General features: G+C 31.7%; 1 protein-coding gene across 1 annotated transcript in view; it reads left to right on the top strand.

The window, feature by feature from the left end:
- The window catches only part of LOC147074671 (serine protease gd-like), a 73,687-nt gene extending 63,407 nt beyond the window's left edge, over positions 1–10,280 (top strand). The window contains exon 2 of the mRNA XM_085943998.1: positions 8,854–10,280. Coding sequence (XP_085800124.1) covers positions 8,854–10,280 — 1,427 coding nt within the window. The remainder of the gene's footprint in view (positions 1–8,853) is intronic.
- The last annotated feature ends 7,919 nt before the right edge of the window (positions 10,281–18,199 follow it).

Below are 18,199 nucleotides of genomic sequence, written 5' to 3'. Positions count from 1 at the left end.
GTAGGTGGGCCCGCCAAATATCCCGGCCTGGGGGCCCGCTTGAAGATGTGGAGGCATGCCCACGACATTATAAACCAACGCGGTTTGTAATGGTCGACCAGTTAAGTGAAATTAACACACCACAAAATTGCTCTAATAGTAAAAAACGTCGCCTGCATAATTATTGTTAGCGTGTTTCCTGACTATTTATCTAATATGGCGAAGAGTCACAAAAAGATATCACAAAAGGGGGTCGCGATCGGTGCTTCATAATATTGATGCCCAGTGCCGACAATTAGACAAGTGGATTTATTTAAAAATACCAAAAATCGCTAATAAAACATAGAATACCCTTTATTGTACACGGAACCGGGAGTTTCAAGAAATACCATTTGGGGGAAAATACTGTAGAACATTACACTGCCCTGAATCTTAGCGATAAGTTGGGGGGGGGGGGCAAACATCGTAGCCCGGGGGCCCACTTCACAATGTGGGGGCCATGATCGTGGGCGTTAGTGAATACGATAATCGCAATGAGTATTAAAAAGAAACCCAAAAACAACTGTTGTAATTTAAGTTCTACCGGCTAAACCTTGTAAGCCAAATCATTATAATAAGTTTCGTCAAATTGAAGAATGATAATAGAAGAGTGTGGTAGACACGCTTGCAATATACGATGACAAAACACGTTTTCAAAATGAATGTTAGAAACTTAATTTAAACTAAAGTTAATTTACTTTAAACTTAAAATGACGTATAATAGTTGCACACTATTTATTTGTATTTCTCCTATTTAGTACAATTTTGTTTCTGAGTTTGTTCCAAAAATTTCTTTTTATACATTATAGATTTACCATGTTGTTATTTGCGTATTTGCGAGGAAATGGCCCTTGCGCTTTTGTTGTGAAAAGGAAGAAACAGATTAACATATTATTTAACATGAAAATTTCAAGATGACTCGTGGAATTTCCAAGGAATGTCTCTTCTACTATAGAGCGTTTCAATACTTTTTCGCCTTTCGCTGTGGTCTGTATTAACATACATATTATTATTATACAAAACCTACATTATCCATGACTTCGTTATGTTTGGAAAATCTCAGACAATTTACTAAAAGAAAATATTTTTTAAACTGATAATGATAGTATCAGCCTTATCATTGGCGGCGATGTTTTTGAAAGTGTGAAGTAATTTGTTTATGTCATGTCCTTTATTACAAATATAAATAACACAAGCGACAAAATAAGCCACCGGATATTATTTTAGTCTCTAAAAGTTGAAGAAAAAAAAAGCACTCTTAAGGAAAACCATAACAATTGTATATAAGACTACATCTCCCTGTATAAGCATATGGAATTTGGATATTGGACACTACTTATCGAACATGATTAAAGAAATATGGACGTTAACTATTTTTTTTATTCAAACGAATAATTCACAAGATTTATGAATGTGACATTCTAATTATTGAACATACCTACATATTTTTGAAAACACTTCTGAGAAGTGAGAACATATATTATAATCAATAGAAAAATCTTTTTGAAAAAACTAAGACACCCGCAGGAATCGAACCTGCATCTTTCGGGAATCGCGCCCACGCAAATAGACAACTATGCTAAATGAGTCATACTTAATAGTGACAAATTTTAACTAATGGCTTTTAACCGTTCACGGCATTATTTTTTTTTTGAAAATTTTTATTTTTTCTTGGTGTCAAAATGCCTTATGAATGAAGGAAAAATAATGAAATTTTTTTTTTTTCGAAAATTCCATTAAATTTTGTATGTTACTGCGTGATGTCGCAGATTTACGACATTAAGAAATCTTACATTTCAGTATCACAAAATACAAAACCAAATGATAAAAATTATAAAAAACGAATGTACACACCTTATTTGGTGTGTAGATATTTTTATTCAACCAATTTCAATCTTCCGTTCATTTTTTTTTAAATTTATTTACAAATGCAGATTTTTGCGTACATACGAATTCGTCAACTGTCAAAGCAGAAATGCAGAGACTATAATGCAGAAATACTTTATTTCTTGAAATGTCCAAACAAAATCGGTAAAGTAGGATGTTTATGGTAAAACAGTTTTCTAGGCATCGAAAAGGATATTATTTGATAATTTACACAGATGGCATTGGCTATATCGAAATAGTTTGAAATGTTGCAAATTTGCGACACTATGCAGTAAAGGGTTAATACCCACTGAAGCGCTTTCCGAATTGAGCTTCTATTGGCGATCGGCTTTTGTAGATCCCAATAAGAATTGAAAAACTCCGACGACAAATTGTTAGCGACTTACCCAAGTTTTTAAATTCCTGCGAGTCATGCTGTAATATTTCGTAGATTTTCAATTTATCAAAAGGCCAAGAGAATGCAAAAAAAACGATATTGTAATATCGACCGTCATTGAAACGTATTTAGTTTGTTGAAAAACATTTTTTTGTTTGGTAAATTTTCCAGCTGTTTTTTTTTTCAGATAAGTATTTCATAATGCTTTTGAAGATTTTTTCATAATATCTAATGACGGAGACTATTATAGCCACCAGTGGCGAAGGGTGGAGGTAGGCTGTTAAGATCCGCCTTAAATATTGCACTATATACTTAGTCAGTCATACATACTTGTTTTCATTGAAATAAGACTACATTTTACAGATGGTGTTGGTTAGTTTTTAAAATTCAAATAAACCCTGCGAAAACCAAGCCATAATAGATAATAGTCAAAAATACTCGAATATCTATAAAATTTCTAAAAGTATGCATTTAAATCATACATAAATTTGGATATTTTATAGATAGAATAATAATTTTTATCTATTATAGTTTGGTTTAGGCATAGCTTGATGAATTAAAAAATGAACACAATATGTGTAATACGTATTCTTAATCTAACAAAAACAAATAAGTAAGAATGAAAAAATGTGCACAATTTTGTCATATCGCCTAAAATATACCAATACTATTATGGTTTGGTAAGACAGGATTTAATTGATTTTTAAAATCCAACCAATACCATCTGTAAATTGTAGTCTTATTTCAATAAAAACATATACATTTGACTGAAAAAGGTTAATGTGCACTATTTATGCCGGATCTTAACAGCCTACCTCCACCCTTCGCCACTGATAGCCACGTAATCAGTATCATGAGGTATTTAAAAAGAATGTCGAAATTTACAAACCACGTTGAGTGGCTCAATCATAGAGCCACATATTGAAGCGGGCCTCCAGGGCCAGGATCTTTGGCAAGGTCCCGTCACGTATTGCTAAAGTTGAGAGCAGCGTTTTCCACGTATCTTAATAAAGTTTCCCAGGGTTCCGATTGGTAACACCATGTACCTGTCTTTTAAAAATCCACTTAAATTATAGTCGGCACTCGGCATCCTCTTTTGTGTTCGCTGTTGTGTTGTTTTCCTCGCCATACTGGAAAAATATATTTATTCATTTATTTATTTATAAAAAAAGAGTATTACGGCATTACAGCTTTTGGCCAATGCGCCATAATACATAATACATACAAATATATAAAAATATCTTAATTACAAATAACAACTAATATGACAAGAAAGTGGAAAAGACAGCATGTGTAAATATTAAAGAAATATGATAATATATACAATTATAAATTTATCCTATTTAAAACGTCTACAAACATTATATAATTAATAAAAAACAAATCAACCTTTATGGTGCCATCAAATAAGCTAATTCCACGATACACAGCATCATGAAACATAACATCTGTACTGCGACGAGGTATCTTGAAGACCGTGGAGCTGCGAGTGATATTGGTGGGAACATGAAAATTAATATTTGCCAGTATATGCGGATTGTAAATGAACCCACGAAGAAGTAAAAAGAAATGCTTTAAAAGAACAATCACTCTTCGGGTAGACAGGGATTGCATTGATAGCATACCCAGAAGAAAACGAGTCGGGAAATTCATTTTATTGTCATTATCATAAGGAAAGAACCCGTATGTTCTTAAGTAGAGAAATCTAAGAAATCTATTGTGGACTCGATCCAGCTTAATTGTGTGGATGAACCTATTAGGACTCCAAATAATGCTGGCATATTCAAGAATACTCAACACAAATGATACGTATAATGTACGTAGCACTCGGACGTTTTCGAATGATTTTGAAACCCTCATAACAAAACCAAGCATTTTGCTAGATCTAGTACTGATGTTAAGAATATGCTGATTGAAAGTGAACTTTGTATCATACAATACTCCCAAATCTTTTATCTCCGTTACCCTACTCAATATTATACCAGACAATGTGTATGGGAACAATAAGGTGTGCCTTGAACGATTGAATGAAATAATATTACATTTGGAGGTAGCGAATTCAAGTTTATTTAAGATAGACCATTGCGAGATAGCATCTAGGTCAGACTGCAACATCGCACAGCATAATGGGGTTTCAATAGTTTGAAAAAGTTTAAGATCATCTGCGAATAGCAAACAACAAGAAGAAAACCACAGGCGACTTTTTTTTTGAATATCGGAGAAAATTTGTGATGTATGTTTATTTATCTTAATTAGCTCGTTGACTCCCACGCCCCCCCCCCCTATTTGGGGGCCATGTCCAAATAACTAACCCATGATATAGAGATATACAGCAAGTTTATCGCCAACCTTCGAAAGAAGACGGCATTAAAAGAAGAAGAAACATAGACAATTTTATATAAGTTGTTATCCACAATGTTAGGTAATATTGTTTTTTTACGATTATTTTTAATACGTTTTATGAAAATGTGGTGAAGGGGAGAGGTCGCAGGTTACCAGAGAATTATAAAAGGGGGCCGCGACTGGGAAAAGGTTGAGAACATTTAGGCCCTAAAGCTTTGCATCCTCAGAGGATCCAATGCTATGAGGCTAGAACCATTATCGGGCGGATTCACAGATATATGAGCAGCGTCGATTACGAGACGGAGCAATTTCTAGCCCATAATCAATTTTATAGTCACCCTATTCTAGAACTTCACGAACAAAGTTGAATAGAATCATCTAGCGGCTAGCCCATAATTTATAATATATTGAATACTGCATTTTACAACGTTTTTCTTAGGTCGTATTCTTATTTGTCCGGTACAAATCTTGCAATCGATTTTTAACTAACTTCCCGACTAGCTAGACATTTGAAACTTTTGGAATACATCACAACACGATGCCAATGCATTTTTCAATACCTTTAGCCATAAGTAGAATTGAATTCATTTTCAGTTAATTCTGTTTTGTATGAAAAGTTATTTCGACACCATTATTGGTTGCTAGGGGGTCTTAGCAACTAAATTATTAAATAATATATACGTGCGTTACTATGGAAATCAATATGAAATGACATTTCATTATTCAGTATTTCTATCACGTACAAATTTTTTTGATCGTTTAAGCTAGTCAAGTCAAGTTTATATGATTTAACAGAAAATTAGAAACGTTGTATATAAAAAGTTCTTTATATTTTGTAATTATTTATTTATACATTAATTCTCGAAGCAAGATTGGTAAAACCTAGCGTCATTATTAGTTCTATATTTCAACAATTAACAAACAAGCCAGTATCATTAAAGCCAATAACTATCAAATGTTTAAAACAATCGTCAGTACAAAACTTAAAAAGATAAAATAATAATTTATATCATTTTTATTATTATTATTATATTAGCCTTCATCATATTTCGACCAATATTAAAATTCTTATAATAGGTATATAAATATTATAACAAGCAAACTAAATTCCCAGACTACACTGTATTAGAAATTAAACTAGAGAACAGTTTGGCATCAAAATTACTAAACATTCATAGTAAAGGAAAGTAATGCGTTGCAATAGTTAATAGGTACCCATGTCTAATAATTTATAATTATTATTAGCCGCTCATAGTATGTCATTCAAATTTCATAATAATATTAGTGACATAAAGTATTTATTTATTGTGTTAATAATAAGGTACGCAGTAGAAACAGTAGAACACAATAACTTGTTTTATAAAAACAAATAACTACTTTACTTACCTACAATAATTATTGTATTCTTCCAAAATAAGAATATAATTAGGTGTAACACGTCAGTGTGCTATTACCCAATTATTACCCACTTTCAGTATCAATAAATATTTGCCCTTGGGATAAGTGCAGTATTTTACCAGTAGGTACTGATACCAACAATAATCAGGTATTTCCAACACGCCTATCTAACAAATAAATTGCTATTGGCTATTTGCAGTCTTTAAAGTGGAAATTTTAATTAACTACAAAAAAATAATTAATTTTTGAGACATCTTTATACATGGAAAACGTCTAATAAATAAAACATCTATTTCTATTATATAGGTAAATCATTCTACAGTGTCACCATACGCGATTCGCGCGTGTATTGAATTGCTTGCGACAATGCTTGTTTCAATGGTAGCAAACAATACCACTATAACTGCAAGGCGCATTTGCCGTACCAATGGTGCCACTGTAAAACGATTTACCTATACCTATATTATAATACGTATAATATCCAAATTCAAATTTATTTATTTTACATATATGATGAGCATAACAAATTATAATTATATTAAAGCGTTCACGACATAACGAAAAATAAGTTGTAACAATTTTTGAAATATAAATACACATCAATGTGAGTATAAAATAAGAAATAAAATAACATAAATAAAAGTAGATGGAAGCACACATTGTGATCTATTGACAGACCCTATCTTAAAAATTTATAAAATTACGTCCACCTAAATTCACTCTCACGTAAGTGGAATATATCAATCTCCGAAGCGATTTCATTAAACATGTTTATTGCCCTCCCAATTGGCATCACTAATGGCAGGTTAGTTCTGTACCTTGGGATAACAAACAACGGATGCCCTCGATTCCTAAGATAATTATCAGAGACACAAAAGCCAATACCACCAAGAATGGCAGTTTCAGAATATGAGGCACCGAGGCCAAATGGCCTTTTATCCTCGTCAGCTGCAGTACTCACGTTTGTATGTCTATCATGGCCCCCATAAGGGTGGGGCTGATAGGGCTCTAGTCTAGGGGCCCGGGCTTAGGAGGACAAACATACCACAAATTTCCTCTAATGGTAAAAAAAGTCGCCTACGGCGCTATTTTGCGAATAGAATTTAATTTTATAATTACTTTTATTATGTTTCCTGACTTATAAAAATGACTATTTATCCAACATAGCGAAGGGTCGCATGTTACTTGGCTATTACAAAAGTTAGTCGTGATCAGTGCTTAATCATATTATGATGCTGAGTTCCAACAATAATTCAAGCCGGTTCATTGAAAAATAACAAAAATCGCTAACAGAACCAAGGAGTTCTGCGTAATACCATTTGAGAAACACTACCGTAAAACATTGCAATGCCCTTAACCTCAGCGATAGGTTGGGGGTCCGCCAAACACCGTGGCCTGGGAGCATTAACGAAGAGCTCATGGCCCTTCATCGTGGATCTAAGGAGAGAAAGTAAAATAAAATAACATGGAAAATATGAGTTATACAGTGGTTTCCCCTTCGAATTGCTGGAGTCAGCACTATAAAATATTTTATTTTTATACCTATATAAAGAAGGAACTGTAACCGATTAGATTATCTTTTGTTATTTACTATAATGTACGCCTGAATCTTTGGCGACCTAAATCTTGGAAGTCCTGAGACATTCCCAATCATAATAAATACATACTACATAAAAAGTAGAATCCTGTGATACGCCCGATTAAGACCGGGTGTGGTGTGGAGGTTGGCGGGGTCAAATATCTGTTCTCTAAGCATACTATACGGTTGCTCAGAGTCTTCATAAGGTGTCATTACTCGTTACTGTAAAGCAGCACCGTCAACATATTAGTAATACTGAGTTCAAGAAACTCCGCATCGAGTTGAATGTTTCTCCAGCCATTCTTTGCAAAATTCCCCCTCCAGTGACGCGCACCCCAGGGAAAAGCTATTGACATACTTATGTTTTGCCTGTTAGTCTTCTTCTTCTATCATATTCGTCAGTGGGATGGGACTGTTTCTAGCCACGCTTTGGCCATCATTGGCTTTCAACATAATATCATCGATGGTGCAGTTAGATGTAACGAATCGGACAGACCATCACGTCATATTTTTTGATAGTTAGCCTTGGTACCACATTCGTACTTTGAATGATCTTCAGAGTAACCCAACTTCTTTATAATGGTTTTGATTCGTTTGTGGTTTGGGGTCCGTCAGTAATCAGGGAAAAATCCGGATATTTCAGGAAACGTTGGATTTATTTTTGTTTATTTTTAATCAGCCACGAGATGAATATTTATATACAGCCTGTAAGTTGTCTTTTTAATGCTCTCAATTGAGTTGAAAATGAACAGAAGATATTGCACGTAAAGATAAATAATAATAATATTTAATAGATTATTGTATCTCCTATTGTGTTTTTTCCCGGGGAAAACCTTTATAATATCGCTAACATAAAGTGGTAATTAATATCAAACAATTTATTAAAAATCTATGCTATTATTCTCCGCGTAGTGTAAGGTAAACCAATATTTAATAGCCCTGTTGAAAAACAAGAACTAAGAGAGTGATTACAAACAAATTAGGAATTTTTTCTAGTCGCAGTTTGAACATATTGTTTGACGGAAGGGGCTACGTACGTGTGAAAGTTAATTTCTAAGAAAAATACAATAATATTATGTCACTTAATAAATTGTATAGTTTGTCAAAATTATTTAAATTTAATAATCTAATTTATAGAATATACTTGTGAATTTGTGAGTCTTTAAAACAGCGATAAACGTAGTAATTGAAATGTTTTCTTTTAAAGTCAGTGTTTTTGTTACATTATTTGTGATATTGTTTGAATTGTCAGAAGCGCAACAGTCTCCGTTATCGCCGTGTCCTAAAGTTTTTCACTATGAGACTGACGGCATACAGTGGTTCGGCATTATCCAAGTAACTAGCCCGAAGATCGGTTCCATAATGAGACTGGATCTCAAGATGTCAATCAAAACAAGACTGCCAACAAAGTACGTGGGAAGAATTGAACTTCTCGGAGAAAGATCGGAAATATTACAAAAACTCCTAAGTGGTTTACCAATAAAGTATAAAGTGCACTTCCCATTACTTACGATAATTCCAAAGGCCACAAGTATTGTGTTTAATGGTCGAAGATTATGCACTGGTCCACCAGCTAATGGACAGTACGTCACGTCTATTACTCTGGAACATGTACTACACACAGATAATACAGCATCTGGCGGTGGTGCCAATAGAAACAGTTCACCAAATAGAAATAAAAATGTAAATTCAGATACGAGTCCAAATACTGGATATACTGCAAGTGACAGTAACGTAAGGGTAAGGCCCACAAGTGACTCACAGATATATTTTGCTGATGCAGTAAACCCTGACACATTTGCTAGTGCTGGTTCTTCTAAAAAACCAACATCTCATCCAACTCCATCAAGAAACCATAATAATCAACAAACATCTTTTCCTTGTGGGATGTCTAAGAAAACGTCAAATGCACTTATTATTGGTGGGGATGTAACATCACCAGGTGACTGGCCTTGGCTGGTGGCATTATATACAAAAAAAATCAATGGTCTAGAATTTATATGTGCTGGGTCATTAGTATCTCACAAGCATATTATAACCGCAGCTCATTGCGTATACCAAAAGAATAATCGCCCAACTAATGTTGAAGAACTTGTCCTGAAACTGGGAGTTTACAATCTTCAAGACTGGGGAGACACAAATGTTAAGACTGTTGGAGTGACAGATGTAAAGATGCATCCATCGTTTGATGGAGGATTAGTATTAGTTGCAGATATTGCGATATTGGTTATTGACTCTATCAGATACACTAATCATATTATACCTGTTTGTGTATGGAATGAAAATGATGATTTGCATAGAATTGTTGGACAAAGCGGTACTGTGATTGGATGGGGGAGAGATGAAAATGGACTGTTAGCTACTCCAGAACCACGTCAGGCTAATGTTCCTATTGTATCAACGGAAACTTGCCGAGCATCAAAACCTGAGTTCTTCTATTTGACATCTAATAGAACTCTCTGTGCTGGAGCGAAGAATGGTATTGGACCTTGCAACGGTGATTCAGGTGGTGGCTTATTCTTATATAGAAACTCAAGATGGACTTTACGGGGGATTGTTTCTAACAGTTTGAAAGATCCTAATGCATTTAATGCTTGCAATCTTCATGAGTATGTCGTCTTTACGGACGCTGCGAAATATTCATCTTGGATTAGACAAGTCATGCAGAATGATCAATAATTTATTATAAATAATTACATTTTCGCATGGGAACTTTATAAAAACCTGTGTCGAACAAATTATAATTTATAATACATTAAAAAGGCATGTAAATTAAAGGGATTGCAATACTGGTACATATTTCAAAACCGGTATCCCAGTATTTTACGATACAGAAATACCGGTTTTAAAAATCGATATATTCGGTATTGACAGTGGAAACAAAATTTATTAATTAAAATAAAAACAGTACTGTCTTTTTGTAGTGTTACGCGATGTTTGGTTTACTTCCGTGGCGCTTCATCGTATTTGATGACCAGCAATGACACATGCTATAAAATATTAATATTTTATAAACATTTTTACATAATATATGTTATCTATTGGTAGATACTTCTGTTTTTCAATTATTTTACGAATGCCGGTATTCAATAAGAAAAACCTAAATAGCGGTACTGGTATTTTTATTCGGTTTTGCAATCCGTAGTAAATTACTTACTTATATGCTAGGCCAAGCACAGTGTCGTAGCAATTTCTTCGATCCATCGCCACCTCTTGCATCACCCGAAATGTGAGACATGCAGCGCGCAGATCGCTTTTGTAGCACCGTTGCAGGGTTAAGGAGGGTCGGCCACGGCAGCAGAGCCCTTGAAGTTGTGCCACGTAAATTTAATATGGAGTATCATACTCTCTGGAAGCATCCAGGACACATGCTTCAGCCACGTGAAGTGGGTGTCTTCTTGGATGTACATTGGAGTTAATAGTAAACTTAACGTTTATGTGAAAAAAAACTTTATTAATATACTAGCCGAAACATCCTAGAATCAGTTTCCGAATGAAGTGGATGGACTATGAATATAAAAACTGGAATATAATGGAAGGGTCTGCATGCTGAAGAAGATTTGACAAAGACAGGATCCAGTGTAGGACAATTAATTATTGTGAAGGGAGTCAAATCCTGCCCTAAGATAATACATCAATAAATAATATTTATGGTATTTTAACCCTTAATTGCGTAGTGTAACCTTTCAGAAACAAACTGTATTATTTTTTAATATTTTTTCAGTGAATAAAATTGTATTTAAAAAATATATAGTTTTTATTCATATGTACATCCGTTAATTTATAATAATATTAAAAAATAAATGTAATCGATTGGCAATGTAATATTTATCTACATACAATATTAAAGGGTTGCCATCATGCATTTAAGGGTTAAGATACCAACATTAATGTAATAATAAATGTTTACTCTATCTAGTATTAATTGAATTTTAAATTTAATTAAATTTAATTTTAAATTATATTTAAAAAAAATAGTTATAGGCACTACAATGCAACAAATTCAATTATATACTTACATAATGATAATATAATGTATTTAACTAAAATAATATGGACTCTTGTATGGACAGTGTTAGTAATAATAGTATAATTTGTCACAAATTAAAATAATATTATTTCCTATTAAGGGGGGACATGCTCGTCGAAGGTCAAAAATGAGTTTTTATTGTATTTTCAAACCATGATCCTGGACACTCCTTAAACGTTGTAGATAATCTATTTATATAATTTTGAAGCCTTATTATCCTTTATAGTTATTTTAATCATTTGATGACTGCATAAAGTATTTTTGTTACATAAAATAGTATTCTTTTAAACCTCTCGCTCTAATGTTTTATAATATAGTCATATTTCGGTACATAACTGTGCAGTGGTGCTAAGATTTTTTACATTTATTAATTTTTAAACACATTTATAAAACTATTAGCATAATTTATTACGAGATAATTTTTGTAAAATATTCATGATACAAAATTATATTGATAATCTCTGTGATCCCAAATTTGACAAGAATTAGGCATTTTATTATTCAAAAAATCGGCAAGATTAACACATTTGAAGATGATTTTAAAGATACGTATTATAAGCTATGTCTTTGACCATTCAAGTGTGATAAACATCTTATGAATAATGATTGCTTTATAATAATTATTGACCTAAGAATAAGGTAGTGTTTTTTTGAAATACGCCATTTCTTTTGTCATTCCCTAGTGATTAAGCTACAACATACGGCCGTAGCCATAAATTGACTAACTATAATTAAAGTAGGGAGTAAAATTATGTTAACGCGCGTGTTTGAACATGTACCTAACCGAATTTTTTTTAATTTTTTTTTAAACGGTACATGTTCAAACACGCGCGTCAATATCATTTTACTCCTTACTTCAATTATAGTTTGTCAATTTATGGCTACGGCCGTATGTTGTAGTTTAACCACTGGGGAATGACAAAAGAAATGGCGTATTTCAAAAAAACACTACCTTATTCTTAGGTCAATAATTATTATAAAGCAATCATTATTCATAAGATGTTTATTACACTTGAATGGTCAAAGACATAGATTATATTAAATATCTTTAGAATCATCTTCAAACATGTAAATCTTGCCGATTTTTTGAATAATAATATGCCTAATTCTTGTCAAATTTGGGATCACAGAGATTATCAATATAATTTTTTATCGTGAATATTTTACAAAAATTATCTCATAATAAATTATGCTAATGGTTTTATAAATGCGTTTAAAAATTAATAAATGTAAAAAATCTTAACACCACTGCACAGTTATGTACCGAAATATGACTATATTCTAAAACATTAGAGCGACAGGTTTAAAAGAATACTATTTTATGTAACAAAAATACTTTATGCAGTCATGAAATGTTTAAAATAACTATAAAGGATAATAAGGCTTAAAAATTATATAAATAGATTATCTACAACGTTTAAGGAGTGTCCAGGATCATGGTTTGAAAATACAATAAAAACTCAATTTTGACCTTCGACGAGCATGTCCCCCCTTAAGAGAAAATAAAGTTCTACCACAGTGCGACTAGGGATCTAGTGACGTAATTACATAGGTAACTAGATCTAAATTAATATAAATTTCTAAAGTGTATAGTATTAAAAATATTATGTTTAATTTATGAATAAATAAATGAGTGTTATTACTCAGATTACTAAATTTGGCCAATTCAATGATATACGAGAGGTGTATTTTCAAAGTGAACTTATTCCACTTCAACAAATTTTTAGCGAACGCCAAAAAACTGTTTACGGTGTTGGTGTTACATAATAATGACGTATTTAGATTTGGAATAAGTTACTTTTGTAACTAACACCGATGTTAAAGATATTTTTTCTACTGGATTGAATGCTATTAGATTCTTCTCTATAAAAAATACTTGTACAAAATTGTATCCTTTCAATTCTGGCATTCATAACTAATTTTTGTCAAGTAGTGGAATAAGTTCACTTTGAAAATATACACCTCACACTAAGGAACAAAAATTGAAAAGTACTTTTATTTATTCAACATTCATTGAATTCTTTTACATTTTTATAACGTTTATTTTGTCACTGTAGTTCATGGGTATTCATAATTAAATTATATTTTTTTTTATTTATTATTTATAAACATGAATTGTCTATAAAATAAAACTATTTTAACCCGAAAATATTTTTTATTCTAATCAAGCTTCATACATATTAAATACTTATTCAAACTTTTCCTTTTTAATAACAATAAATGAAATCTGTCTATAACAGGGATTCACAAACTTTTTCGCCAAAGGGACAATTTTAAAATCAAAAATATTTGGCGGGCAGCCTTTTCTTTTGTAAATATTTTCTGTTTTTAAAAAACATAAAGCAAACAAAAAAATATTTCATTGTGTAAACTTGTAATTTTAATTAAATATACAATATTACTACTTACTCTCAATAATATATTAAAAAATATTTTATAATATATAAGTATAAATTTAATTTGATAAAAAAAAATATATACTTATGCAATTGTTTGTTTGAAACTAAAATTCTGCAATCTAGGCTCAAAATTTCTGGACCACTCATTCTTGCCAGAGGGTATTGGGGGGACATGCTTAGCGTAGGTCAAAATGGAGCTTTTGTTCTATTTTCAAAGCATGATCCTGGACATACCTTAAGCGTTGTAGATAATCTATTTATATAATTTTTAAGCCTTATTATCCTTTATATTTATTTTAAACATTTGATGACTGCAGAAAGTATTTTTATCACATAAAATAGTATTCTTTTAAACCTCTCGCTCTAATGTTTTAGAATATAGTCATATTTCAGTACATAAATGTGCAGTGGTGTTAAGATTTTTTATATTTATTAATTTTTAAACGCATTTATAAAACCATCAGTATAGTTTATATTGACATTATTATAGTGAAATATTTACGATAAAAAATTATATTGATAATCTCTGTGATCCCAAATTTGACAAGAATTAGGCATTTTATTATTCAAAAACGCGCAAGATTAACACATTTGAAGATAATTCTAAAAATACTCATTATAAGCTATGTCTTTGGCCATTCAAGTGTGATAAACATCCTACGAATAATGATTGCTTTATAATATATATTGACCTAAGAATATGGTTGTGTTTTTTTGAAATACGCCATTTCTTTTGGCATTCCCCAGTGGTTAAGCTACAACATACGGCCGTAGCCATAAATTCACAAACTATAATTGAAGTAGGCAGTAAAATAATGTTAACGCGCGTATTTGAACATGTACCGTTTAAAAAAAATCGGTTAGGTACATGTTCAAACAAATGTTTAAAATAAATATGAAGGATAATAAGGCTTAAAATTTATATAAATAGATTATCTACAACGTTTAAGGTATGTCCAGGATCATGCTTTGAAAATAGATAAAAGCTCCATTTTGACCCAAGCTGAGCACGTCCGCCCTTAATTTTAAATGTATTTTTAAATATTCGATATGTAGAATAAAAATTAATACATATTTAACATAACTCTCGCGGAACACATAAAAAAAGTCACGCGAGATACAATTGGCCCGCGGAACACACTTTGTGAACACCTGGTCTATAATATAGTTAGTGTTAACGTTCATAATCTCACCAATATCAATCGTAACTCTGCAGTATTCATTGTATTTACATCGCAGGATGATTTTGATGTCCCATGGTGCTGCATATCGTACGATTCACCTATCTGATGGCACCATTAAGTTGATCATACATATATTTTTAATTATTATTTTTTATGGGTATTATACCTACTTTGTACTTTATATTTATTATGGCGCATTGGCCAATAGCTGTATTGTCATAATATTCTTCCTTCTAAATAAATACATGCACATACATGTAATAATTAATAAGTATTAAAACATTCACAGTGAAGTTGTATTGTATGTTTTTAAATTTAAAAAAAACATCCATTTTTGAAAAAAAAATGTCCAGTTATAGGTAATCTACAATCTGTTTATATCATGACAATACTAAAACTCGAAAAAAATATTTTTATATTTCATATTTTTAGATTGGTACGTACCTAACCTAACCTAATCTAACCTAACCTAACACTCTTAAATGTAAATTACAAATAAAATAATATGTGGTGGTAAATTATTTAATATTTTCTAATCAGTCATTACAATATGTATATTACCAATAGTACACACCCCTTTAAGTAAATAAAATCTTCGTAGATAATTAGACCTTTGTAATGTATTATAGTCAGAAAAGAAAAGTACCACTACACGCTATCGTCTAAAGAATTGTAACGTGTGGTTTTTAATTAAGTTGTTTTGTTTTCCTATCAACTGTTTATAATTAAAATATCTTTCTTTTCTGCGATAAATGCCGTCAATTGGCTTAAACAGCCGGGTGTTTAACAAGATTATGTTTCACTACTTTTTCAATTGAACTAGATAAAAATAATAATGTTGTCATTTTTTAAAACATGGTTAAAATTTAATTGGAGTTGCATGTGCACCATAATTAGAATCTAAAATAATTTTGAGCTTGTCAATTATTATTAAAAAAAACAATTAGGTACAATTTGTAAATTTCAATAAAACAATAACACACTCTAGGACACCTTAAAATAGTGATGCAAAACCTTTTTATTAGAAACTGTAGCGGGAATTTTTTATAAGATACCTTATACTACTACTACTACTACTACTACTTAACCATGTTCGATTCTTAGATGATGATAATTTGGGCCTCCACAGAGTCCTACAGTAGGTACTACAGATTTTTAAAACGTCATAGTAGCCATTTTTTTCATATTTCCACCAAAATTGACATTTATGTTCAGCATTGTTCAAAAAATCATCATGGAAAGATACACAGTTTTATAGAGTATCCAAATTGTTAAAATTGATTACAACCATAATGAATCTATTCGGGCTACGTTTTGGGTACTACGTGAAATTTATGGTCAAAATATAGAGCTTACTATTCGTAATTTAATTAAAAAAATCATATTTAAAATTTTGTGAATTGTTAAGAATCCATATCGTCAAAAACGTAAATGTACTGCTGAAAATATCGATTTTGTGAATCAAAATGTAGATGGAAATCCAGCAAAATCAATTACATGCCGTTTTCAAATACTTGGACTTTCTTATAGCACTAAATGGAAGATGCTTCCCAAAAATTTGCATTTTGAAGACATATACAATAGAGTTAACACAATAACTTAAACTGAATGATCTTTTGGAGTCATACTTGGAGTGATGAATACCTACATGCTATTATTGAAACACCTTTGTGCTTTTAAGCGATCAGTTTTGCTATCCAATCAGTCTCCGTTTTCGTCGAGCGTCAGTTAAACTGACCTGTAAATGCAAAACTGTATAGGTTGTATTCTCTATTAGTTATGGTAGGTATCCATTTTTTATAGTTGCCGGTTGAATTTACGCATAAATTACTATGTTGCCGTATATTTCATACTACTTTTCTAATTTCGATTGAAATATTATAATATATTTAAATATAGGTATATTTAAACCTCTAAGTTATCGATCCTAAATAAAGGTACTGTATTATGCCAACCAATATGTTTAGAAAGTATTTATAAAATTAATATTCCTTTATACATCGCCGTTTCCCAACTGAACTGCAACGGACAACATAAAGTCATCGTCTAAATATGCCGCCTAAATATTCAAAACTGAACGGACCAAAACGGAAATCTCGACTGAACGGGAACAGTTTATGGTCTGGAGGTGTAATTTGATCGTATTTTTTTGGAAACGAAAATGAAAATGGCAATTCAATTACTGTCAATGGAATAAATTTGATGATTTTGATCTGGACGATAATATGTGGTTCCAACAAAATGATGCAACGTGCTATACAGCTCGTGACATAATCGATGTATTGAGAAAAGAGTTTAGTGATATGCTATGTTGCTATTAGAATAAAATCATAATTATATTAATATAATTTTAAAATCCACCACTGTGTGATTATAACTCCAAGCTGACTGCAAAGTCTAGCGAGACAGCTGGTTGTTGCAATGCTATACAAGTGTATCTTTATTTTTCCTTTTATTTTCTTATTATACCTACATATTATAATATATTATGTTTGGCGTAAATGATTAGCTAACTAGGTAGACTCATTAATACTGTAATTATTACTTATTCATTTTAATAATAATGAAAAAACAACATTTTTTATAGTTAAGTAGGCAGTTCAGTGACGTCCATAAATTCAATCTCGTGGGTACTGAGGTTATTTATTTATGATCTGTAATTAAGTATACTTACTACTATGTCCCATATTATTATATCACGTAAAAATATACTTACTAATTATGTTACCATTACATACTTTTTATTATACTCTGAATCTGGTCTACACTCATCATCAATGGCATGCCATTCTTGTAATCTATACATCTTCTTCTTCTTCTTCTTCGGCTATATTCGTCCCTTGGTCGGAGCATATGGACACCACGAGACGCCACCAAGAATCTCAGTCGCTCGCCAGTCTTCTTGCACCGTTCCATGTCAAACCAGCATCCCGTAGTTTCGCCGTATACACTATATATGTGTCGCTAGATTTCAAAATCAGCCAT

The sequence above is a fragment of the Rhyacophila brunnea genome, unplaced genomic scaffold, assembly GCF_057557595.1.
Source record: "Rhyacophila brunnea isolate RB1 unplaced genomic scaffold, BYU_Rbru_1.0 scaffold_16, whole genome shotgun sequence".
Taxonomy (NCBI): domain Eukaryota; kingdom Metazoa; phylum Arthropoda; class Insecta; order Trichoptera; family Rhyacophilidae; genus Rhyacophila; species Rhyacophila brunnea.
This window is presented reverse-complemented; position numbering and strand designations above follow the sequence as displayed.